Source organism: Eptatretus burgeri, chromosome 3, assembly GCF_056783735.1.
Source record: "Eptatretus burgeri isolate ZD-2024b chromosome 3, Ebu_testis_v1, whole genome shotgun sequence".
In the NCBI taxonomy this organism is placed as follows: Eukaryota; Metazoa; Chordata; class Myxini; order Myxiniformes; family Myxinidae; genus Eptatretus; species Eptatretus burgeri.
In genome coordinates, this window is record NC_140963.1 from 59,324,620 (window position 1) to 59,350,038 (window position 25,419).

The following is a 25,419-nucleotide window of genomic DNA, read 5'->3' on the forward strand; positions in this document are numbered from 1 at the left end:
GTAGAGTAACTAATTTTTTGCTGCCAGTCATGATGCGTACTGATGTGGCTATCCCAATATGCTTTGATGCACTTGCGGTACCCCTTGATAATGAATGGACAATGTCAAGGCCAATGGACAAAATCTGTCGGTGTAGCTGATCTTTGCTGGCCTTTTTCCTGGATCCATCTACAGTTGCAGACAACCAACTAAGACTTCTATCTGTTTCAAGCAGCCACTTCAGGAAACTGAATAAGTTGTCTGGAATAATTTAGAAAGCACAGTCAAAAGAAATGTCATCACACTGAATGGGATTAATCCCTATTCCTCTACATTTCTTAACCCTTTGAACCCTTATGGCTGTTTTATCAGCCACTATTCAAACCTCCATATTCCCAAGCAGCCGGATTTTTCTCCAGGCAGCCCAGGGTGGGGATGCCGAAAGTCCAAGGTTCAAAAGGTTAAGGTCTGCTCTTAGTATTTGTGATGCATGGCACAATACTTGTTGAGAGTCTTCGGTACTCTCAGAATTACATGATCGGAGGATATCAGTCTCAAGATGCATGTCCTAAAGATCTTCATTAAACCGCCAAGCTGCCCGAGAGCATCACTGAATGTTATGCAGCTACGAAACACAAGTTCAGACTTTGTAGGGTTTGCTGAAGCTTGAAATACAATGTTTTCCTCATTGTGTCTCTTCAATCTGGTTTTCAATTTTTCTCCCCTATAGTTTTTAGCTCTTAAGACTTTCTCCACTAGAAGTTCTTTGTATCTTTCAAGCAAACTTGTCATTGTGGAGGCCTAGCTTTTATTCATCAATTGCTTGTCTGTTTCATTGAGCAGCCAAATGAATGCCTCTCTATGCTGATCTTGGTCTCCTTGTGAATCAGTACTATCATATTCTGGTTCCTTTGCAACATGAACTCTACACCAAAGACAAATTTACCAGACAATGATATGTAGCCTCTACAGATATCAAGTCCTCTCCTCGTATTCTTAAAAAAAAATTTGGCTTCTGCAGCATGCAGTCGAGACTGAACCTGACATCGTGAGTATTTGTGACAATGAGGAATCCCTCTTTTTATATAGTTTCTAGCAAAGTATACATTTTCTCCAATCAGTTGATACCTGGGATGATTTTGTCATCTTGAATGGGGAAAGAACATGTTTTACTGAACGAGGAGGATTTGGATGAGGGATCAAAGGAGGTTTTAGTAATATTGCCTCTGCAGATATATTTCAACATTTGTTTTGCTTGTGTACTTCTTATAACAGTTCAAATTCCACCAGGCAAAGGCCTCGATTGATGACCATTGTTCCTTTACATCATCATCCCTAATTTCAGATACTTCTTTCAAGCATGCAATTCCTTGAGCTGAGGCATAAGAAAGTTTATCTTGTGAAGTACCTTGGCAAAATAAGCACTTTGAAATGTTCAACAATCTTGCCTTATTGCTTTGGATGCCTAATAAATCGAAAGATGATTTTGCACTGTTGGTAACTGCAATTTCAAAGGTGAAGAATAACTTTTTAAAATTCTAGTTGTCAGATCCGGATCCAGATCTTCACCAAAATCTAATCAGTTCGTCCTTGTCGCACATCGAACATGTCCACAAAATTTCATCCAGATCCATCCACAACTTTTTGAGATATCCTGCACACAAAAAAAAGGGTGAAAACGTAACCTCCTTCATCTTTGGTGGCAGAGGTAAAATGACCTCAATACTCCTGAAAGAGAATAAATCTGTAACAATCTTTTTATTTTCGTATTCTACGATTATAGCACCGTTTTATAGCGAAAGCTTGTTACTAGCTCAAAAGGCAAGGGACGCCACCCCTTCCAGCCTTCTTGTATCTCAATTATGCAAGAAGATTGCTGTCGCCAAAGGTAAAGGATTTCTAAATACGGTAATGTAGGTGTCATATACCAATTAACATCAAATTAAATTATTGAAAAATAGCAACTAAATGATTCAGTAACATAGATTATAAGTAATCAAGGTTAAAAAAGTGATATGTCTGAGAAAACCTTAACAAAAAACCTGGAAGACATTGGTTATCAACTATTATATGTCGACAAAAATTTAATTCTTGATGAATGACCACCAAACTTCAAAGTCTTTCAATAACCTCCTTAAAAGTACAGCTAGAAAGTGACACCAGGGCTCATTTAAATCACAAAGTGTCACAGTTTTAGAAAATAAATGGTGTCAAATGTTATTGGGGGTTGGGAGAGTTGGGGGTGCAACATAACTCGATTTTCTGTTCACTGGTTCCCAGACCATCTATAAAGGAATTAATACAGTGAATGATGTAACATGCATGCACATAAGGAGTATCACATGTGACCAAGATAATTACACATCTCAATCATACAACTTTTGCTTGCTGGCATACCTGTGAGGCAAGGTATTTTGTTGGTCACATCAGTCTCCTGCTCTCTCGGCTGCAGCACCTGTGAAGGCTCTATGTCCAGAGTTATTATATCTGAATCGTCTCCACTGTCATGATCATCATCATCAACTCCAGCATTGCCCTCTGTTTGTTGCTAAAAAGATAGATTTTGTTTTTAGACATTTGAATGCTTATGGAAAAACTATACGGCAATTCAGTTACATTAATCGAGAGTGCAAAAGTACTTTTGAAATCTTGTCCCAACAAGTCTATATACAAAATGACAGTGCATGTTATGGTCAAGCTGTGGATGTCCAAGGCAGCTACTTACACTACCAGCAAGTCAAAAAAAAAAATACAAACAAAAACTCTTCTTTGCTCCAAAAAGAATAATAAAAAATGAACCTTATTCATAAATTGTGCACAGTCCTCCTTCATTCTCTATCTCTTCTCCTTTTCAATATCCCCAAACTGAATACTCACTGATTAAAATGTTTTTTCCCCTTGTAAAGCTATAAATAACCTTTAAAAAATGCATTTTAAAATTCCTCACTCTCCATACTACTCCAGGAGGAACAACCCATGCATTCTTCTTCTTCATTACTACCTCTATCTCAATTCATCCAACCTCCCATCGTACCTACAGCTTGACACTCCTCCGTGGCCTGAACATTTTTTCCACCCTTCCCATGAAGTCTGTCTCCGTATGTCCAGTTTGGAAATCCTGAGAAGTCAATTTTGCAGAGTTTGTGTGCACACAACAATCAATTCCCCTTCACGTCCATTAATGGTGGCAAATCCCTCCATCCTGCCCCTCTGAGCTTCTCCCTCATCCCAACCCCTCTCGCTTCCCTCTTGCCCCTCCATTTCAATCCTCTCCACCCTGCCTGTTCCAGCTCCCCCCTACTCTTCCCCCCATAATCACAAATTACACTGGGGAACAAATTTTTTCTTATTATCTGTTGCATGAGATTTTTCAACTTATTCTATGTAGTTTTTCAACGCTGATTTCAAATCTGAAATCGGTTTTCCTCTACATGCTCTAGTTTTCATGCAATTTGAAACTTGCGATTTTCACAAAAAAGGACACCCATTGCTATTTGCACTAGGGATAACTTGAGAACTAGGGGTGCGATTTTCGGACTTTAGTGGAAATATACGATGCCTTTACTGCTAAATAACTATAGACCATATTCGTTTTCCTGCGAACGATTTGCTCACGATTTATTTGACATCAATTTTCTTTATCTTTATTGATATATATTCTTTAACTTTATGTTTTTCTTTGTTTCAGATCTGATCATGGCTTCTTCAATAAGACATAAATGTGTAAATAATCCTGATGCATTCTGTTATGTATGTGGCTGCTACACACTACTTCGTCAAAAGCACTATAGAACATCGTTTGTAAGGCGTGCCTATAAAGCCTATTTTGATGTTCCCCTTGGAGACCAAGACAAGAAATGGGCTCCTCATATTGTATGTCATAATTGTGAGGAAATGCTTCATGACTGGACAAAAGAAAAACGAAAGGGTCTGCCTTTTGGAGTTCCCATGGTTTGGCGAGACCCCAAGGACCACGTAACTGACTGCTATTTTTGCCTGGTCAACACAAAGGAGGTTGGCAAGAAAAACTGGCAAAAGATCTCCTATCCCTGTATTCCCTCAGCAATTCGACCTACTCCGCACTTTGAGGAACTCCCCGTTCCAGTTTTTAATGGTTTTGTCTTATCTGAAGATGAAGGCAGTGAACATGATCAGCAAGAGCATGAGGGTCGTGATGACGGGCTTCAAGAAATGGTTTCAGAATCCGAAGCCTCCTCATCTGATACCAAAGTCATCAGCCCCTCAGCAGTTTTGCCAACCGGAATTGAATGACTTAGTGCGTGATTTGGGGCTCTCCAAGAAAGCAGCTGAGGTATTAGCCTCCAGGCTGCAAGGAAAAAAATCTACTTGACCACTCTGCAAATGTTTCATATTTCCGAAAGCGGGACCAGATCTTTGTCGCCTTTTTCTCAGAAGACAAGCAGTTTGTTTACTGCCACGATATCCCAGGTCTTCTCAGGCAATTAGGTGTTACTTCGTATAATCCAACAGAATGGCGATTATTTCTGGATACCTCTAAGCGCAGCCTCAAGTGTATTCTCTTGCACAATGGCAATGCTTATGGAGTGGTTCCAGTTAGTCACTCAGTGCATTTGCGAGAATAACATAATGACATAAAAATAGTCATTGACTGACTCAAATATCACGAGCGCAACTGGATCATTTATGTGGACCTGAAAATGGTCAACGTTCTCCTTGGTCAACAGAAAGGCTTCACAAAGTTTCCATGCCATCTCTGCATGTGGGACAGCCGAGCTCGAGAGAAACACTGGATCCAGAAGGAGTGGCCCATCTGTGAAACTCTGGAAGCAGACATGCCAAACATTGTGAATGACCCAATCGTCAGCCGAGAGAAGATCATTTTCCCCCACTCCATATCAAGCTCGGCTTGATGAAACAGTTCGTGAAGGCATTGAGTACTGATGGTGAATGTTTTCAACATATAGTTTCTGCTTTTCCTGCTTTGTCTTTCGAGAAGATCAAAGCAGGTGTGTTCGATGGAGCTCAAATTCATGCCCTTGTACGTGATGAGGAATTTGTAAGGAAGATGATTGACAAGAAGACAGTGTGGCTGTCTTTCGTCGCAGTTATACAAAACTTTCTTGGTAACAAAAAGGCAGATAACTGAGTTTCTGGTTACGAGAATGCTGTTGGCTTTTCACGATCTTGGGTGCAACATGAGTGTCAAGCTCCATTTCCTGAATAGTCGCCTTGATCAATTCCCTGAGAACCTTGGGGCTGTAAGTGAGGAACAGGGAGAGCACTTCCATCAGGACCTCATGACGATGGAAGAGCACTACCAAGGGCGATGGGACAAAAATATGATGGCAGACTACTGCTGGAGCATCAAACGAGATTGCCCTGTGGAAGTCCACAAACGCAAGAGCTATAAGCGCAAATTATTGGCTGAATAGGACCTATTTGAGCTTTGCATTCCATCCTTATCAATTGTTCTGAATCACCTATCGTCTTTATGTCAAAATATACGTTCATTTAAATTTGATTTTAATTCAAATTGTAACTTACCAAATAAATGTTGAAAATGTCGAATAGCAAAATATATGTTTAATATAAATTTGCTTTTAATACAAATTGTAACTAACCAAATAAATGTTGATAATAGTGGATTGCAAAAAATCTAGAGCTTCCAGAGAGAAACTAACTTCAGATTTGAATTCAGCACACTCAAATTAGGTAAGATCAAGTGCTGGTATCAATGCAACAAAAACTTTGTTCCCCGGTGTTATTTTTGTCGATCAAAATTAGTAGGTAAAAATGCACAATTTTTGCATACCTCTGGGTTAAGTTCAGTCCAGCCTGATAGGTCATCGCTGTCACTCAGCAAAGACATCTGAAAATAAGACACCGAAAAACTAAAAACCAAAACGTGTTCATAGTAGATTTGTCATTTCCTAAACCTAGAATGCTCTTTCCAATGAAGTTTTTTTTGTTGATTTAGATTCATCTGGGTACCGAGAACAATTTGAGCTTGGTTGCCCAAATGGCAACATTGGGCAAATCTGGTAATTTGCATAATCCAAAGATGGCCACCAAACGCCATCTCGATAATTTAGCATCTGACTCGCTAATCCTAGAATGGTATGTAATACATCTTTTTTAGGGTTTTCATGTGTGTAGAATCCATTTCTGATATTAGTTTTTCAATTGCATGTCAATCTCGCATGCAAAAGTTCAGGTCAAGGTTACATTTGACCTCTGTGTGGACAACCATTGGATGTTTAAACGAAATGGCAACGAAAAATATTATAATATTATATATATATATATATATATATATATATATATATATATATATATATATATATAATGTGAGAGCTAAGCCTGGTGTTGGCGCAGTGGTTAGGGCAGCGGCTTGGGATCCAAAAGGTCCTGAGTTCAAGCCCCATTGGGCCACTGAATTAATACACCAGGGGGTTGACTCAGCCTGTCATCCTTCCGAGGTCGGCGAAATGAGTACCAGTATACTTGGCCGGTGTACATCCCGGTTAAAATATGTGTACCATATCCCTGTATTGTCAGAGGCGACCAGGGTTGCGTCAGGAAGGGCATCCGGCGTAAAACATGTGCCAAATCACTATGCGGATCATACGGATGATCCGCTGTGGCGACCCCTAACGGGAGCAGCCGAAAGAAGAAGAAGAAGAAGAAGATTTAATGTGAGAGCTAAAAGTTTGCATGCATTTATGCAATTTTCTTCCTAATTCTAGTGTTTATTTCGCATGATTCGAGATGACCGATACAGCTCCTGATTCTGGGAAGTGCTTTCTCCCAACCTGCAGTAAGTCTGGACGAGTAAGAACATTCAAGCTACAACCAGTAAAAATCTTAACGAATGTGAAACAGACCGGCATGACGATGAAACCTTCCCTCATATCTAATCACATCGATCCAGGGTCGTTTGAGTCATTACCCAGCTGCCACTGAGAAGATCGTGGTCTTTGACAAGCATCAAGATGTCTCTGCGAAGGACCATGAGAGAATGTGCCGGGCTGGTGATATTAACATCGACTATGAGCTCTCCATTGCTAGTCCTTTCCCCAAACGAGATGTCATCCTAAAGAACAAGAACAACAAGCGGAGGCTGGCGAGCATGTTGTACACGTTCACTGTTGACGATAATGTAACGATGGATACTCGCGACGATGGTGCATTTGGTCATGACGAAGCAGACATCACCATGATTTCCAATGTCCTTGTGGCAGCCACCTCTGGAAAGAGTGTGATATGTGTGCTGGGTGATGACACTGATGTGTTTGTTCTGTTGGTGTATTGGGTGTATCGGGCAGACCTACAGTGCAAAGTACAAATGCAGCGTTGGGACAGTACAGTCCTAGATATCAATGCAACCTGTGCTGACCAAGGGCCAAAATGTTTGCAACTCCTTGGCGTGCACGCCCTCAGTGGGTGCGACACAACCTCATATCCGTATGGCAAAGGCAAGATCGGCGCACTAAAAACTTTGCTGGCAGGGAACTTACCAGGCTTGGCTGATGTACTGGGTCAGGTGGGCACCACAGAAGCTGATTTGCTGGAAGCAGCAAAACCTTTCTTCCTCGCTCTGTATGGTCAGGTACCGGGAACTTCGATGGAATCTGCTTGTTTAACGGTATTCACCAAAGAGAAGAAAAGTCCCAAAGTGATGGCCCTTCCTCCACCAACGACCAACTTGTTACAACACGTGTTGAGGGCTCATTTTACAAGTGATGTTGTGGAAAGCGGCAGACCACCAAGCTCCACTCGATGATTCAGCTGATCTCACAAAATTTGGATGGGAGATTCAGGATAATATCCCTGTTGCTGTCACTGCTAAGGGTGACTCGGCACCGCCAGAGCTAATTGACATGATCCGGTGTCAATGTAGGGCACAGAGTAAGAAGTGCATCACTGAGGTGTGTGGCTGCCACAAAGAACATCTTTCATGTACGTGATACTGTAACTGCTCTGGTGAAGATGGCTGCTGTAATCCACACTCAAAGAGATGAGATGTTCATACTACAAATGAGGAATATGTCGATATGGAGGAGGCTTATGAGGGTGATGTAGATCAGGATGTTGGGAAAGAGAATTTTGATGAGGGTGCCGATCAGGAGAGCGAAGGCCAGGAGGATGAGGATGGTCTTTCTGATCCCGATTATGAGTGGGAGCAAACAGAAATTTGATTCAGTTGGGGAAGATGATAATTATTGTCTTATTGTACAATTTTACACTTATGTAATTGTGAATACCAGCTTTTGTGACATGCGAGTGATATTTTTCACATGAAGAAAACATGAATAAAGTGAATCGTTAATGTTCATCAAGTTGATTCAATTCGCTGTCCACCCCGAGATCAAATTTAACCTTTATCTGACCTTCAACGCGTGAGATATTCCTTCGATTACAGGTCTAACATCAGAAATGGATTCTACATACATAAATGGATTCTACATACATAAAAAACCTGAAAAGAGGTATTACACACCATTTTAGGACAAGCGGGTAAAAAATTAAATTATCGAGTTGGTGATCTGTAGTCATCTTGGATTATGCAAATTACCAGAATTGCCCAAAGTTGCCATTTGGGCAACCAAGGTCGACTTGTTCTGGGACCTCATACGATTCCAAATAAACATAAAAAATTAATAGGAAAGGACATTTCTAGGTTTGGTATTGAACTGATAGAAACGTCAAATCAACTATCAGTTCAAAGAAAAGATATCCACAAGGGATTAACAGACCACAACACAAAAGGAGCACTATGCAATAGTCATGTGGAATTACATTGTACAAGTTTATATTAACGCGTCTTTTGCGGTACTCTATCTGTCTGAAGGCTCCATCACAACAAAGATGGTTTGCATGAAACTTTTCAGAGGAAACCATTAAACATAGACTTATAAATGAAAGCAAGTCAAAACCATAAACCTTTTTCACAAGGATAGAAAGAAGAAAAGGTAATGACTACATAATAATAAACATTCTTAAATAAAATGTAATAAACTCTGCACCCCATTAAAGTGACTGCTCCTCCCCTGCCCCCCCCCCCGACCCAACCCCCAACTACAATGTATTGTTTTAACCTTCATATTGCAAGCGAAAATTAAATTTGATGGAACACTCCTGGTATTTTAGAAAGGCTTTGATTAAATCATCCATGTTTCAAAACGTACACAGTATCTGTGAATATGTGCGACTTATAAAAACAAGCGACTCGATACAGTGATGACAACTATGGGCAATTTGTGGACTTGATAATAACAAGAATATTGGAAATTATTACGACAATCATGAAAATAACAATGATAATGTTAATAATGATATTGATGATAATAATGATAATGATAATGGTACATCGGCAACGCTGAGGTTAAAGCAGTCTCTTCACCACTGGTAAATTTGTTTCCCTTACCTGGTAAATTTGTTTCCCTTCCCTGGTAAATTTGTTTCCCTTACCTGGTAAGTTTGTTTCCCTTACCTGGTAAATGTCTCCCTTGCCTAGTAAATTTGTTTCCCTTACCTGGTAAATTTGTTTCCCTTCCCTGGTAAATTTGTTTCCCTTACCTGGTAAATTTGTTTCCCTTACCTGGTAAATGTCTCCCTTGCCTAGTAAATTTGTTTCCCTTCCCTGGTAAATTTTTCTCCCTTCCCTGGTAAATTTGTCTCCCTTCCCTGGTAAATTTGTTTCCCTTGCCTGGTAAATTTGTTTCCCTTGCCTGGTAAATTTGTCTCCCTTCCCTGGTAAATTTGTTTCCCTTCCCTGGTAAATTTGTCTCCCTTACCTGGTAAATTTGTCTCCCTTATCTGGTAAATTTGTCTCCCTTACCTGGTAAATTTGTCTCCCTTCCCTGGTAAATTTGTTTCCCTTCCCTGGTAAATTTGTTTACCTTGCTTGGTAAATTTGTTTCCTTTCCCTGGTAAATTTGTCTCCCTTCCCTGGTAAATTTGTTTCCCTTCCCTGGCAAATTTGTCTCCCTTCCCTGGTAAATTTGTCTCCCTTCCCTGGTAAATTTGTCTCCCTTCCTTGGTAAATTTATTTCCCTTCCCTGGTAAATTTATTTCCCTTCCCTGGTAAATTTATTTCCCTTCCCAGGTAAATTTATTTCCCTTGCCTGGTAAATTTGTTTCCCTTCCCTGATAAATTTGTCTCCCTTCCCTGGTAAAGTTGTTTCCCTTCCCTGGTAAAGTTGTTTCACTTGCCTGGTAAATTTGTTTCCCTTCCCTGATAAATTTGTTTCCCTTCCCTGGTAAAGTTGTTTCCCTTCCCTGGTAAATTTGTTTCCCTTCCCAGGTAAATGTATTTCCCTTCCCAGGTAAATTTATTTCCCTTCCCTGGTAAATTTATTTCCCTTCCCTGGTAAATTTGTTTCCCTTCCCTGGTAAATTGTCTCCCTTCCCAGGTAAATTTGTTTCCCTTCCCTGGTAAATTTGTCTCCCTTCCCAGGTAAATTTATTTCCCTTCCCTGGTAAATTTGTTTCCCTTCCCAGGTAAATTTGTTTCCCTTCCCTGGTAAATTTGTTTCCCTTACCTGGTAAATTTGTTTCCCTTGCCTGGTAAATTCGTTTCCCTTCCCTGGTAAATTTGACAAACAGGATGACTAATTGGTCCGTCAGTGAAGCGACGGGTCGGCTCTGCTCTCGGGTTCTCTGAAAGTAATTGCGACGAAGGATAAATCCGTCCAATTTACCACAACCATCCATCCTTTACCACACCGGTAAAATATAGTGATATATATATATACAGTATATATATATATTGTGGTGAATCAGTTCCTTAGCCCTGGAGACATGCTAATTTCATCACGAAAGGAAGTGAAGCGTTAAACAGGTAAAGAAAATCTTTTAAAACCTCACCGCAATTGCCGAAGAAAAAACAAACCGCCACGCCGAGACAAACAAACAAAAAAAGCGCCGGAACTCGACTCGTTCGCCAACGTCACTTCCGGTAAAATATTTTAAAATCGCTACTCACTTTACCGCGGACAAAATATCCATCAAATAGTGTTGAAAGTAATTTACATCGACCACTGCAGTATTTCTGTTTGCATATCGAATGAAATTATCCCCAACTTTACTCACGTAATATGGGGGTGAAACGTCAAGCCGAGGAGGTTCGTGGACGAGGAACAAGTCGCCTGATGAGGATGATGCCGCCTCTGCTCTGTGACTGTGTTTGTTGTTGAAAACTTGTGGAGGAAGAGTTTCGTTCTATTTGTTGGTTCGGCCTTGCCTTTTTGCACTAAAACAGATGTTAAATCCCAAACGGATGAATGTATTCGTATCGGGGCAGCGGTCCGTCGCTTCATTGACGGATTTAACCAAAAGATGGCTTGTTTTACTTCACAAACATATGTTTGTCGATTTGAGTCGATTTTACTTCACAAACATGTCGATTTGAGTGTGAGTATCAATGAGGATGTAAAATGAAGTAAAACCCTGAAAAAGGATATTTTATAACACGGAGTTGTCGTGGTTGTTGTTGTTTGTTAGCTCCTCCCATGGACTTTATTGGGTAGTCGATCGAGTCGAAAAAAAAAAAATTTTCGATTAAAATGTTTGTTTTTTTTGATCGACCCTTATTTGTTGGTCGTGGTGTCGGTCTGTCTGTGTGTGTGTTTGTCGGGGGTTTTTGACCCCCTTGCAGTTGTTCGATTTTGATGAAATTTGGGTGGTAGGACCAGTTTATGACCTCGTTGTGCCGCGTAGGTACTGGTTGCTAACGCCCGTTTAGATGCCTAGCAACGGGACTTTGAAAAAAAAATTTTTAATCATTTAAAATTTATTTTTTCGAAAAATCAAAAATCGGGCCATGACCGACTGTGGGCAGTACATTCAGCCATATTGTCAAAAATTTCCAGCCGGATCCTATGAGAACTGTCGGAGAAGATAGACTGAATGAACCCTGGTCGAAAACAATAAAAAAAACAAAGTTCGTTATATCTCAGAGACTATGAGTCAGATATACATGAAACTGGTATGGTAGGTTCAAGGTATGTCCTAGTTATGTGTGAGAAAGAACCGTTGCTATGGACCCCTCCGTTGCCTAACAACGGCCGAAAAACCTCTAAATGTGGGGGTATTTTAACGAAAAAAAAATCGACAGCATTAACCCTTGAAGCTGGAATCATGAATTTTCTTGTGCTTAATGCTCAGGTCATTCCCCATCGAACGGGCCCATCGCGTCAGGTTCTATTGGGTAATCGACTACCTATGTCGGCCTACCGGCTTGTTTATATTTTATTTTTATATATATTTATATATCTATCTATAATTCCAGCAGTCTGTGAGTCTGTGAGTCTGTGAGTCTGTGAGTCTGTGTGTCTGTGTGTCTGTGTGTCTGTGACCACTGTTTCTCAACAACCACTGGTCCGATCTAATTGAAACTTGCCAGGTATATTGCTGGGGACCTGAGTATGTGCCTTTTCAGGGTTTGATATCAATTGGCCAAGTGGTTCCCAAGTTATGGCCATTTATTTACCAAACCAATAACAGGACACGTTGCTGTGTAGGCATGGCCGATGACGAAACGGTGCCATTTAGTTACCAATGACAGGACACGTTGCTGCATAGGCGTGGCCGATGACGAAACGGTGCCATTTAGTTACCAATAACAGGACATGTTGCTGCGTAGGCATGGCCTGTGTGGTTTTTTTCTGGCACGCGGTTTGAATATATATTTTTTGTTGTTTTGTTTGTTTGTTGTTTTTTGCAGGTACAGCCACGGCTTCTCTTCTCTTTGTGTTTTTCCTTGCGATGACATTGCGAAAAGGCAAAATACGTTGGCGTTCATTGAATAATTTGCCATCAAAAGTAAATTGCGAATAATCGTAACTGCGATATGCGAACTTCCGGATAGTGAGGACTTCGCTTCCGGACTTCCAGATAGTGACAACTTACTGTATTCTTTCTCGATATTTTTTCTCGATTTCTCGACTTACTGTATTCTTTCTTTCTCGATTTCTGCACTTTCTCGATTTCTGTACTTTCTCGATTTTCTCGATAAATTCTCGATAAATTATAGAGAGATCAACACAATGCCCCAATCCAGTCGTCGTTTACGAGAGCGAAGGAACGAAGCTGCGCGTCGTGCACGTGCAATGGAATCTGACGAAGCACGAGATGCTCGCTTGACACGCGACGCTATGTGCGTGACAAGACGTTGTGCAGCTGAAACTGATGAAGAGCGAGCTGCTCGCTTGGCAGACAACACTCAACGTGAGGCAAGGCATTGTGCAGAAGAAACGGATGAAGACCAAGCTGCTCGCTTGGCAGACAACACTGAACACGAGGCAAGGCGTCGTGCAGAAGAAATCCCTCACCAGCGAGAAGACCGGCAAGTAAGGGATGCACTGCGCCATCAGGACGTACACCATGCGAGATGAGCAGGCTCACCGTGAAGGCCCTTTCACACCTTGACGATTTAGCCAGCGTATGCCGACGTATGAAAAATTTGTCTCAAACGCTGGCACGCGTCGAATACGTTATGGGTAAGTTTTGTATACGTTAAGAGCACACTGGCATACGTCGTAGTATGCTGGCATACGTTGTAGTACGCCGAGCTCGTTGACAAATTTTAACATGCTTGAAATTTTTCGACGTATGCCAGCGTATGACTCACACGTTCCGCATACGCTGGCCATAAGTTGTAGGCACGTTACGCAATCGTTGACACACGTCGACACACGTTACTTGTAAGTTACTCATAAGTCGAAACACGTCGAGGTAATGTTTAGTGTACCCGAAACCTATTTCTAACCTATGAGTAATGTGTTGTAGGCACGTTATGCGATCGTTGACACACGTCGACACACATTACTTGTGAGTTACTCATAAGTCGAAACACGTCGAGGTAATGTTTAGCGTCAGTGTTCCAGACTCCCAAAGTTTTTTAACATCAGATCTACAGGGCCCCAGCAATATACCTGGCAAGTTTCAATTAGATCGGACCAGTGGTTGTTGAGAAACAGCGGTGACAGAGAGACAGACACACAGAGATTGCTGGAATTATAGATACTAGTGCATGCCCGTACGTGCAAAAAAAAAATTGTGACGTCAATCGTGATGTCATCGCACCGTGTTCTGTCATTGGTTGGCAAATAAATGGCCGTAACTTGGGAACCACTCGGCCGATTAATATCAAACCTTGAAACGGCACATCCACAGGTCCCCAGCAATATTCCTGGCAAGTTTCACTTAGATCGGACCAGTGGTTGTCGAGAAACAGTGGTCGCAGATGCACAGACAGACACACAGATTGACAGACACACACACACACATACACAGAGATTGCTGGAATTATAGATAGAGATATATATATATATATATATATATATATATATATATATATATATATATATATATATATATATATATATATATTATATTTTCTTTGCTTATTCCGTGTTCTTCTAAACTCTAAAGGGTTCCTGCTGTCATAGAATAACAAATGTTATCTTTGTAACCGACAGGTTGAACTTCCTCCCATTCCCGCATCTTCTCAATCGAGGAAACGGGGCTCGTACAAATGAGGAACATAATAAATACAATTCCTACTTGCACCATTTATTAAGTGGATTGCAAAACAGTTTGAATAACTGTTAGCTCGTGAAAATTCGACTTCAAGTTCATAATAAAACCCTGCAGACCCCGAAGACCCAAAAGTCACCAAAGACTCAAAAAGACCCACAATACCCCCGAAGAACTAAAAACCCCAAAGTCACCGAAGACCCAAATGACCCTGAAGACCCAAAAGACTATGAAGACCCCCAAAAACCCTTTAGACCCCTGACACCTTAACAACATTTCACCCCCTTACACCCTTCAGACAGATGAGGCAGCTTAGACCCTTGACCACCGAGACCACTTGGACCTTCTTGTCTACAAATGAAATTTCAAATAAATGCAATATCAGCAACATTACAAATAAATTTCTAGAAAATGTTTGTATTATGATTGGTGTAAATCATTCCAACACAGCAAAGCTGTGACGTCAATCTCTGCAACGACGTGTGGAGAGGCGAGTGTAGCGAGCCGAACCACGCTCGTCTTTTCACAAAAGCAAAGGCCAGCCTTCACCAATCCAGTTGCAGGCAGTGAATCACTCGCCCATCATCACATACGGGGAGAGATCTTTAACGCTGGTTCTTGGACTGCGACGAGTATTTTGATGGGTATTCCTGGTTGCTGAGTTGTGTGCACCCATCATAGGGGATGATTTTTTTCACCAGTTTGGTCTGATAGTGGTTGTCAAATATCACAAGCTCATTGACACCACGACCAGCCTTACTGTGTGAGCAATCATCAATCATACACCCTCCATCAGCCTCATGTTAATGAAAACGACATCTCCTTCACGTTAGGACACCCTCCTTCATGAATACCCAGAGATTACTCATCCAGTATTCAGGGATTGTGAGATCAGGCATTCGACCACTCACCACATAGTAACTCGTGGATCTCCAGTTGCAACATGACCACGGCACCTTGCCGCAGATCGTCTGAATATTTCCAAGTCAAAGTTCGAGTTTCTGAGACGAAAGAAAGCAAATACAACTTTTGGGGTGAAACCCCGACATGGAATCCCTTGCACCCCAATTTTTTTCATCTCGTGAACAAACCTTAGTACATCAAGGGTGATGAAGGCAGTGGTCAAGTTTCATCGGAATTGTGTGTGTAGTTTCTGAGAAGAAAACAAATACCTTTTTTTAGGGGGCACCCCCCCCCCATCCCCTGCAGACAATCTTAGACCCTAATGTTGTGAACAATTTTTGGTAAATCATGGGTGATGAAGGTTGTGGTGAAGTTTCATTGGAATTGTGTGTGTAGTTTCTGGGAAGAAAACAAATACCTATTTTGGAGGGCTATGCCCCCGTAGACTTGGAATTTTTTAATGGCATGAACAAACTTTGGTGCATCATGGGTGGTGAAGGTTGTGGTCAAGTTTGATCGAAATTGTTTGTGTAGTTTTGGAGAAGAAAGCAAATACATATTTTGAGGGGAAACCCCCCTTTTGCAGTATCTAATGTTGCATCTGACGGATGGATGATGTGCCATCCCATAAGCCCCCCCCCAACCCCCCTCCTCCCCACTCCCCCCGAACTTTGTTCCAGGTGAGCTAAAAATCAGCCTATCACCATCGATGAATAAGAATTGTCTGCCTTCGAAGAGGTGAAGGTGAGGTGAGCTGAGGCCTTACTTCTTGGTCATCCCAAGGCTGAAGCACCACTATGCCTCTTCATCGATGCATCAGATGTGGGAGTAGGAGTTTATCAGCAGAATGTAGCAACCACTCGCCTTTTTCTCAAAGTATTTTCAACCTACATAAAGAAACCAGATATAGCTTGTTTGGGAGAGAACTAGCAGCCCACCTGAGTGTCAAACACTTTTGGCCTATGTTAGAAGGGAGGATGTTCTCGATCTATATGGACCACAAGCCATTGACCCATGTGTGATGTAAACAAGTACACCTGTGTCTTGCCTCGTGCGTATTCATGTTTTTCCTCATGCATATTTATGCTCTGTCGATGTGTTGTGTCATCTCCCCTGGGAGGGGTGTGGGGGTGTGACTGTTTCCTGTCTGGTGGAATGGTGTGGTTTTTTTTGTGGAAAAGCACGGTTTTTACCGTCGCACTTGGAGTGTTTCAAAAAAATATGACCACAGGACCTGTAAATTATCTGGGCTCTGGCCTATTCAAAATTGTAACCCAAATTTGGTAGCATTCTGACTGGTGGGTCTGGAGAGGAAGGCTTTTGAAGGAATTAATGTAATTTTCCCAAACATTTACTCAGTCTGCCGTTTTTGCACACTTCCGGTCATATGATCACCATGACTTCTGCAATTTAATTAACATCCCTACCCTGGTCTAATGTTGCAACTCAAATTTCGTAGCATTCTGACAGGTGGGTCGAGAGAAGAAAATTTGGAAGGAATTTACGCGACCGCCGTTTTGACACTTCCGGTTATGTGATCAGCATGACTGGCAATTTAACATCCCGACCCTGACCTAATGTTGTAACCCAAATTTGGTATCATTCTCACTGGTGGATCAGGAGAAGATTTTGGAAAGAATTTGCGTGACCACCATTTTGACACACTTCTGGTCACATGATCAACATGGCCTCCATAATTTAACAACGGCACCATGTCCTAATGCTGTAACCTAAATTTGGGAGCATTCTGACTGGTAGGTCTGGAAAAGAAGATTGTTGAAGAAATTTACACGATTTTCCCAAAAATTGAACAAGTCGGCCATTTTGACACACTTTCGGTCGTGTGATTGGCATGACTTGCGCAATTTAACATCCCTAAACTGGGCTAATTTTGTCACCCAAATTTTGTAGCATTCTGAGTGGTGGGTCTGGAAAGGCAGATTTTGGAAGTAATTTGTGCGACCACCATTTTGACACACTTCCGGTCATGTGATCAACATGGCATCCACAATGTAACACCAGGACCGTGTCCTCATGTTGTAATCCAAATTGGTAGCATTCTGACTGGTGGGTCTGGAGAAGATTTTTGAAGGAATTTATGTGATTTTCCCCAAAATTGACTGTCAGCCATTTTGACACACTTATGGTCATGTGAGTGGCATGACCTCCGCAATTTAACATCCTTACCCTGGCCTAATGCTGAAAGCCAAATTTGGTAGCATTCTGACTGGTGTGTCTGGAGAAGAAGATTTGTTAAAGAAATTTACTATGTCGGCCATTTTGACCTACTGAAAGTCACGTCACCAGAACAAGGTTTTGCAACCCCTGTTATCAGTGAGGATGGGAACGTTGCTGTCAAATTTCAGCCAGATCATCCTAGGGGATTGGCTGGAGAAATCGAAAAAGGACACAGACAGACGGACGGATGGAGCACGATGACACTACCTTATCTGGAATGTAAATTTCAGTTAAGCTCATAAAGTGAAAAGTAATTCAAATCTCAGTGTTGGTCAGCTGCCTGGAGCATTGTTTCTTCAAACAATCTAGATTCCTTTTTCAAACGCTTGAGAGCATAGTATCCTGGCCATTCCCGGATACTATGCTCTCAAGTCAGGACCCAATCGTCACTCTCCAAGAGAAGTATGACATCTTGATTTCATCTCTCAATTCACGACCGACTTGAGGCACATCAGTGGCAAAAACAACTCTGCACCAGGTGCCCTTTCCAGAGTTGACAGAAATGTTCTGGATGCATCTAACATCATCAATTTCACTACCATAGCTGAAGCCTAACAGATTTATGAGGAGCTACAAAGGCTGTGGACCAATCCAATGTCACTCCAGTTCAAAGAGATACGACTCCCCTCTTCTGAGGGGAGGATTGTCTGTGACATTTCCACAGGTGACCCTCGGCTTTAAGTCCCTATCGAGTATCGACGTGCAGTTTTTGACGCTCCACACAATTTGTCTCACCCTGGCATCAGAGCTTGTATCTCCGGGCATTTATAAGCATTGGAATGTATCCAGGGATTCGTCGGGATGATGATCAGGCATTTGATGATATGAGTGAGGAAAGTGAAAAAAAACTATCATTAAGAAACTGTTGTGTCATGTTCCAAGTCAAGGCATTGTGAAGCAGGCCAAACAAAAAGGCAAATTAAGACCCCTGCGAGGGACAGTGAGGTCACCAAGGATGAGCCTTGATAAAGGATAATTAAATTAGGCCATGAATTATCTTCAAAAGGATGCTTAAATTAGCCCAAACACCAATTTTCATTCTTGCACTCCCTCGGAGTTCCCTTAGGGTGTATGCAAAGTTTCAGGCTGCTAGGTTTCATAGTTTTGGAGTTATGGAGGACACACACACACACACACAATGACATTTATTATTATTATAGGCTAGCAAATAAAACCCGTCACTTCGCTGACTGGGGATATTAAAGGGGTGGGAGAGAGAGAGGAAGGAGGGGAGAGTGAAGAGGTGGAGGGGTGGAGACAGAGGAGGGAGGAGTGAGAAAGGGGGAAGAGGTGGGAGGAAGGAGGGGGAGAGAGAGGTGGGAGGCAGGAGTTGGAGAGAGAGGGGGAGGGGAGGAGAGAGAGGTGGGAGGGAAGGGGGGAGGTAGGGTGGAGAGGGGAGGGGAGGGAAGGAGGAATGGAGGGGAGTGAGAGAGAGAGAAGATGGGAGCGAAGGAGGGAAGAATGAGGAAAGGGGGGGGGGGAAGACTGATGAAAGTGGGAGAAGAAAGGATAATCAGTTTGGTGCATCCCTCCATCCCATCATTTCCAATCTTTTCCTTCCCTCCATCCATCTATCCCTTCATCCATTAATCCCTTCCATCCATCCCTTCTCTCCATCCCTTCTCTCCATCCCATACATTCCTTCCCTCCATTCCTGCCTTTCTTTCAACCATTAACAAGGAACGACATTGCGGGGCACAACACAGGCAGGTGGTCAGCCAGGGGGACAATGTGGTTTGCAGTGTGGCCAAGTGGCTGAAGCACTCAAGCAAGCACTCCAACGAAACAGGTGATAAGGAATGTCAGGCTTGGCAAGTGTTTAGCAATCGCCGATCTGTAATATTAAACACCCCCCAGAGATGCCCAAAATGTCAAATGATATCGGTATTGGACAGATGAACACTTTTTTTCAGCAGTCGGAACTGCTGCAAAATTGAATTCTGGATTTAAATTTTGTTATTCGACTCAGTTTAAGAGATTCTCGAGGTTATGGTATGTGCGGAAATGAAATAAAGCCACAAATGCTGGCGTCTCCGGGCGTTTATAAGCATTGCAATATATCCAGCGCTTCGTTGGTATGATGATCAGGCATTCAGTCATATGGATGAGGAAAGTGAGAAAAAAAAAACTATCGTAAATAAACCGTAAAATACAGGGACGCCAATTATTTTAATAAATTAATCACACACATGCACATTATCTTGTGGCTTTTCGTTTTCAAGGAACAAATAACTTTACATACTGACTGGTTTTAACCTATATATGGAGGGCATCCCTATATATGAACTTTTCTCGAGCATTACTTGGTTCCTCCGAACACCACAAAGGTAGTACAGCATGAACATGAGATTTTTTGAATATGCCTTATTTTCTATTGTTTGGCATTTTCCACAAGCCATGGATTGTCCCTTCTTTTCTATAGTTTGCCACATGGCACATACCATATAAAGGGGGGCATTTTCCCCAAGACTGTCATGGGTGATGAAGGTTGTGGTCAAGTTTCATCAAAATTGTGTGTGGTTTTGGAGAAGAAAGCAAATGCCTATTTTGGAGGGGGGGGGGACCCCAACCCCTCCCAGTAGGAATTTTCAGTCCCTGTGTTCAAGTTGCATACAGAGAAACCGTTCTATATAAAGGGAGGGGCACTTTGCACCTCCCTTGATAACTGGGCCAGGATTCGAACCTCGGTTAGACAGCTTCGAGGCGAGTGTGCGTACCTCTCGGTCATCCTGCCAACCCCATAAGGGAACATATACCGGTATATTATAAACATTAGAACCCAATTCTTTGTTCGTGTATTTATAATGAATATATGTAATTCCTCTCTGTAGCCAATACGGGACTTTCTAAATGATGGAAGCTGCCTTGGAATGCTCGGCACGCATGTTCGGAAACCCTGAGAAATGCTGATATTCGGGGCATGTGAACTGTCTTTTTGGTGCGAACCAGGGTTTGTTCCCTAAAATGGCAAACAAGGTTCGAAAAGTAGTCGAAAATAGTTGGAAAAGTATCTGAGAGAAAGCTGGGGTGAACCTCTGCGAAATGAAATAGTTGTAGGGACCTGGTGTGGGTACTTGTGAATACCGATGGGCAGCACGTGTCTGGGGCTTGTGAATGTACAGGATAGGTTACTAAAACAAAATGTACTTTAAAGTGATATTTACTCTGAATCATGTTGGTTAGGGTGGGGAAGTGGTATGTGTTTGTATGTGTGTGTGTTTGTGTGTTTGTATGTGTGTGTGTGTGTGCGTGTGTGTGTGTTTGTGTGTGTGTAGTGTGTGTGTGTGTGTGTGTGTGTAGTGTGTGTAGTGTAGTGTAGTGTGTGTGTGTAGTGTGTGTAGTGTGTGTGTTAGTGTGTATGTGTATGTGTGTGTAGTGTGTGTGTGTATGTGTGTGTAGTGTGTGTGTTTATGTGTGTGTAGTGTGTGTGTTAGTGTGTTTGTATGTGTGTGTGTGTGTGTGTGTGTTTGTGTGTGTGTAGTGTGTGTGTGTGTGTGTGTGTGTGTGTGTGTGTGTGTGTGTGTGTGTGTGTAGTGTGTGTAGTGTAGTGTAGTGTGTGTGTGTAGTGTGTGTAGTGTGTGTGTTAGTGTGTATGTGTATGTGTGTGTAGTGTGTGTGTGTATGTGTGTGTAGTGTGTGTGTTTATGTGTGTGTAGTGTGTGTGTTAGTGTGTATGTGTATGTGTGTGTGTGTGTGTGTATGTGTGTGTGTGTGTGTGTGTGTGTGTGTGTGTGTGTGTGTGTGTGTGTGTGTGTGTGTGTGTGTGTGTGTGTGTGTGTGTGTGTGTGTGTGTGTGTGTGTGTGTGTGTGTGTGTGTGTGTGTGTGTGTAACTGCCTCCGATCGTTTGTATTGAACAGTAAACCGTAGGAAGTCGACATCTCCGTCCACGGATTTTTCTGGTATTTCTTCATGTATTTTCGAGAGTCCGATTTGCTTCCAGGAACAACATTTTGTTTAAATGTTGAAAATTACGTTAAAAATATTATTTGAATCCCCGTACACATTTCGCGCTGCCAAAGGCAGGTTCAAACCGCCCGGGGGAACAGAGCAGCTGGAAACGCACACGCAGCGTCCGCGCAAAAGGCCTCGTTCAGCAGTGTTACGTCATTAGCAGTGTTACGTCATTTCGAAAATCCCGTATCACGTCAAAACTGTCGGAATGTCTTTGCGGTTCTTGGACGGTAAATGTCAATGAAAGAGGTTATCCAAACGAGTGTTGTATTTCGTACTGATTATATATGTGTGTATGAAGTATTCTTGTGACGTTTCAAGGAAGGCGGAACAGCGGAGCGGGAAGGCGGAAGCAGGGCGATCGAGGCCAAAGCTAATGGGGAGTGGACGACGAGTCGGCACTGTATCCCCACAGAAACGGTGAACTTTGTCTTCATAATCTGTGGTGAATCCAATTCCCAGGGAACCTCCTGCTTCCCACAAGAGACTGAATCGACAGGTTGAGGCGAATCGTTCGTCTCGATGACACAAGTTGTTTCGGTGAGGAAATGGAATACAGATTACATTCACCGGATAACCGTTCAATTTGGGTTTTATTTAATGGTTTCTTGTCTCCGATAACAAACTCATCGACACGTCTCTGTCGATGTGCGTGTTTTACAAGCTCCGTTTAACATGTTTCGAGTGGACGTCCGAACATCGTTCGCTGTCGAGTTTCTCCCACGTCACCTGTTTTTATTCATCTTATTTACACACAACACACACAAACTATAACACACGCTACACACTACACACTACACACTACACACTACACACTACACACTACACACTACACACTACACACACTACACACACACTACACACACACTACACACACACTACACACACACTACACACACACTACACACACACTACACACACACTACACACACACTACACACACACTACACACACACTACACACACACTACACACACACTACACACACTATACACACACACTACACACACACTACACACACACTACACACACACTACACACACACTACACACACTACACACACACTACACACACACTGCACACACACTACACACACACCCTACTACACACACATTACACACACACTACACACACACTCCACTACACACACAGTAGACACACACACTACACACACACACACACTACACTAACACTACACACACACACCCACTAGCACTACACACACACACACTACACTACACACCGCACACACACTACACACTACACACACACACTACACACACACTACACACACACTAACACTACACACACACTAACACTACACACACACACACACTAGCACTACACACACACACACTAACACTACACACTACACACACACTAACACTACACGCCCACTATCACACAAACTACACACTACACACACACTACACACACACTAACACTACACACACACTAACACTACACACACACTAACACTACACACACACTAACACTACACACACACTAACACTACACACACACTAACACTACACACACACTAACACTACACACACACTAACACTACACACACACTAACACTACGCAGTGCACACGCGGCACACTACACACACACTAATACACACGCTACACACTACGCACGCTACACACGACACACACACTAACACTACACACACACTAACACTACACACACAACACACTACACACGCTACACACTACACACACTAACACTACACACACTACACACGCTACACACTACACACACACTAACGCACACACTCACACTACACACACACTACACACACTACACACACTACACACACACCAACACACACATTACACACACACACACACACACTACACACACACACAACACATACAAACTATAACACACACTACACACTACACACTACACACACACTAACACACACACTACACACTACACACACACTAACACTACACACACACTAACACTACACACACACTAACACTACACACACACACACACACGCACACTAACACACACACTACACACTACACTAAGATACACTATACACTACACACTACACACACTAACACACACACTACACACTACACACACACTACACACACACTAACACTACACACACACTAACACTACACACACACTAACACTACACACACACTAACACTACACACACACTAACACTACACACACACTAACACTACACACACACTAACACTACACACACACTAACACTACACACACACTAACACTACACACACACTAACACTACACACACACTAACACTACACACTACACACGCTGCACACTACACACTACACACGCTGCACACTACACACACACTAACACACACACTACACACACTACACACGCTACACACTACACACACACTAACACTACACACACACTAACACTACACACACAACACACTACACACGCTACACACTACACACACTAACACTACACACACACTACACACGCTACACACGCTACACACTACACACACACTAACGCACACACTCACACTACACACACACTACACACACACTACACACACTACACACACTACACACACACACACACTACACACACACACAACACATACAAACTATAACACACACTACACACTACACACTACACACACACTAACACACACACTACACACTACACACACACTAACACTACACACACACTAACACTACACACACACTAACACTACACACACACACACACACACACACACACTAACACACACACTACACACTACACTAAACACTACACTATACACTACACACTACACACACACTAACACTACACACACACTAACACTACACACTCACTAACACTAACACTACACACACACTAACACTACACACACACTAACACTACACACACACTAACACTACACACTACACACTAACACTACACACTACACACTACACACTACTACACTATACACTACTACACTATACACTATACACTACACACTATACACTACTACACTATACACTACTACACTATACACTATACACTACACTACTATACACTACACTACTATACACTACACACTACACACTACACACAGTACACACCACACACACTCTACACACTACACACACACTACACACTACACACACACTAACACACACACTACACACTACACACGCTACACACTACACACTACACACACTAACACTACATACTACACACTAACACACACTCGCACTACACACACACTACACACATACACTACACGCTACACACACACTAACACTACACACTCTACATACTACACACACACTAACACTACAAACTCTACATACCACACACACACACTAACACTACACACTCTACATACTACACACACACTACACACACACTAACACTACAAACTCTACATACTACACACACACACACACACACACACACACACACACACACACACACACACACACACACTAACACACACTATCACTACACACACTAACACTACACACTCTACACACCTAAACTATAACACACACAACACACTAACACTACACACTACACACACACTAACACATACACGCACTAACACTACACATACTAACACACACACACTAACATTACACACTCTACACACATAAACTATAACACACATGACACACTACACACACACAATAACACTACACACTCTACATACTACACACACACACACACACTAACACAACACACTCAACACACTACACACACACTAACACACTCGCGCTACACACTCGCACCACACACTACACACGAACACACACACACACTAACACTACACACTAACACACTAACACACA

At 42.3% G+C, this 25,419-nt stretch overlaps 2 protein-coding genes and 1 pseudogene across 3 annotated transcripts in view; 2 read left to right on the top strand and 1 right to left on the bottom strand.

Moving 5' to 3' along the window:
* LOC147029995 (uncharacterized) overlaps positions 1 to 11,305 on the bottom strand; it is a 39,505-nt gene extending 28,200 nt beyond the window's left edge. The window contains exons 1-3 of one of the 2 annotated variants that reach the window (XM_085873594.1): positions 11,056 to 11,305; positions 5,774 to 5,830; positions 2,377 to 2,527 (exon numbers count right to left, since the gene is read on the bottom strand). In XM_085873594.1, the coding sequence (XP_085729720.1) occupies positions 2,377 to 2,527; positions 5,774 to 5,830 (208 nt within the window). In that variant the 5' untranslated portion in view covers positions 11,056 to 11,305. Of the gene's footprint in view, positions 1 to 2,376; positions 2,528 to 5,773; positions 5,831 to 10,830; positions 10,947 to 11,055 lie in introns of those variants that run through there. The other variant, XM_085873593.1, reaches the window with a different exon arrangement.
* LOC147029996 (uncharacterized) lies at positions 6,500 to 8,803 on the top strand (annotated as a pseudogene).
* Positions 11,306 to 21,899: 10,594 nt separating the features above from the next.
* The window catches only part of LOC147029997 (WAS/WASL-interacting protein family member 1-like), an 88,630-nt gene continuing 85,110 nt past the window's right edge, over positions 21,900 to 25,419 (top strand). Inside the window, exon 1 of the mRNA XM_085873601.1 lies at positions 21,900 to 22,135. The gene's annotated coding sequence lies outside the window, so the exon portion shown is untranslated. The remainder of the gene's footprint in view (positions 22,136 to 25,419) is intronic.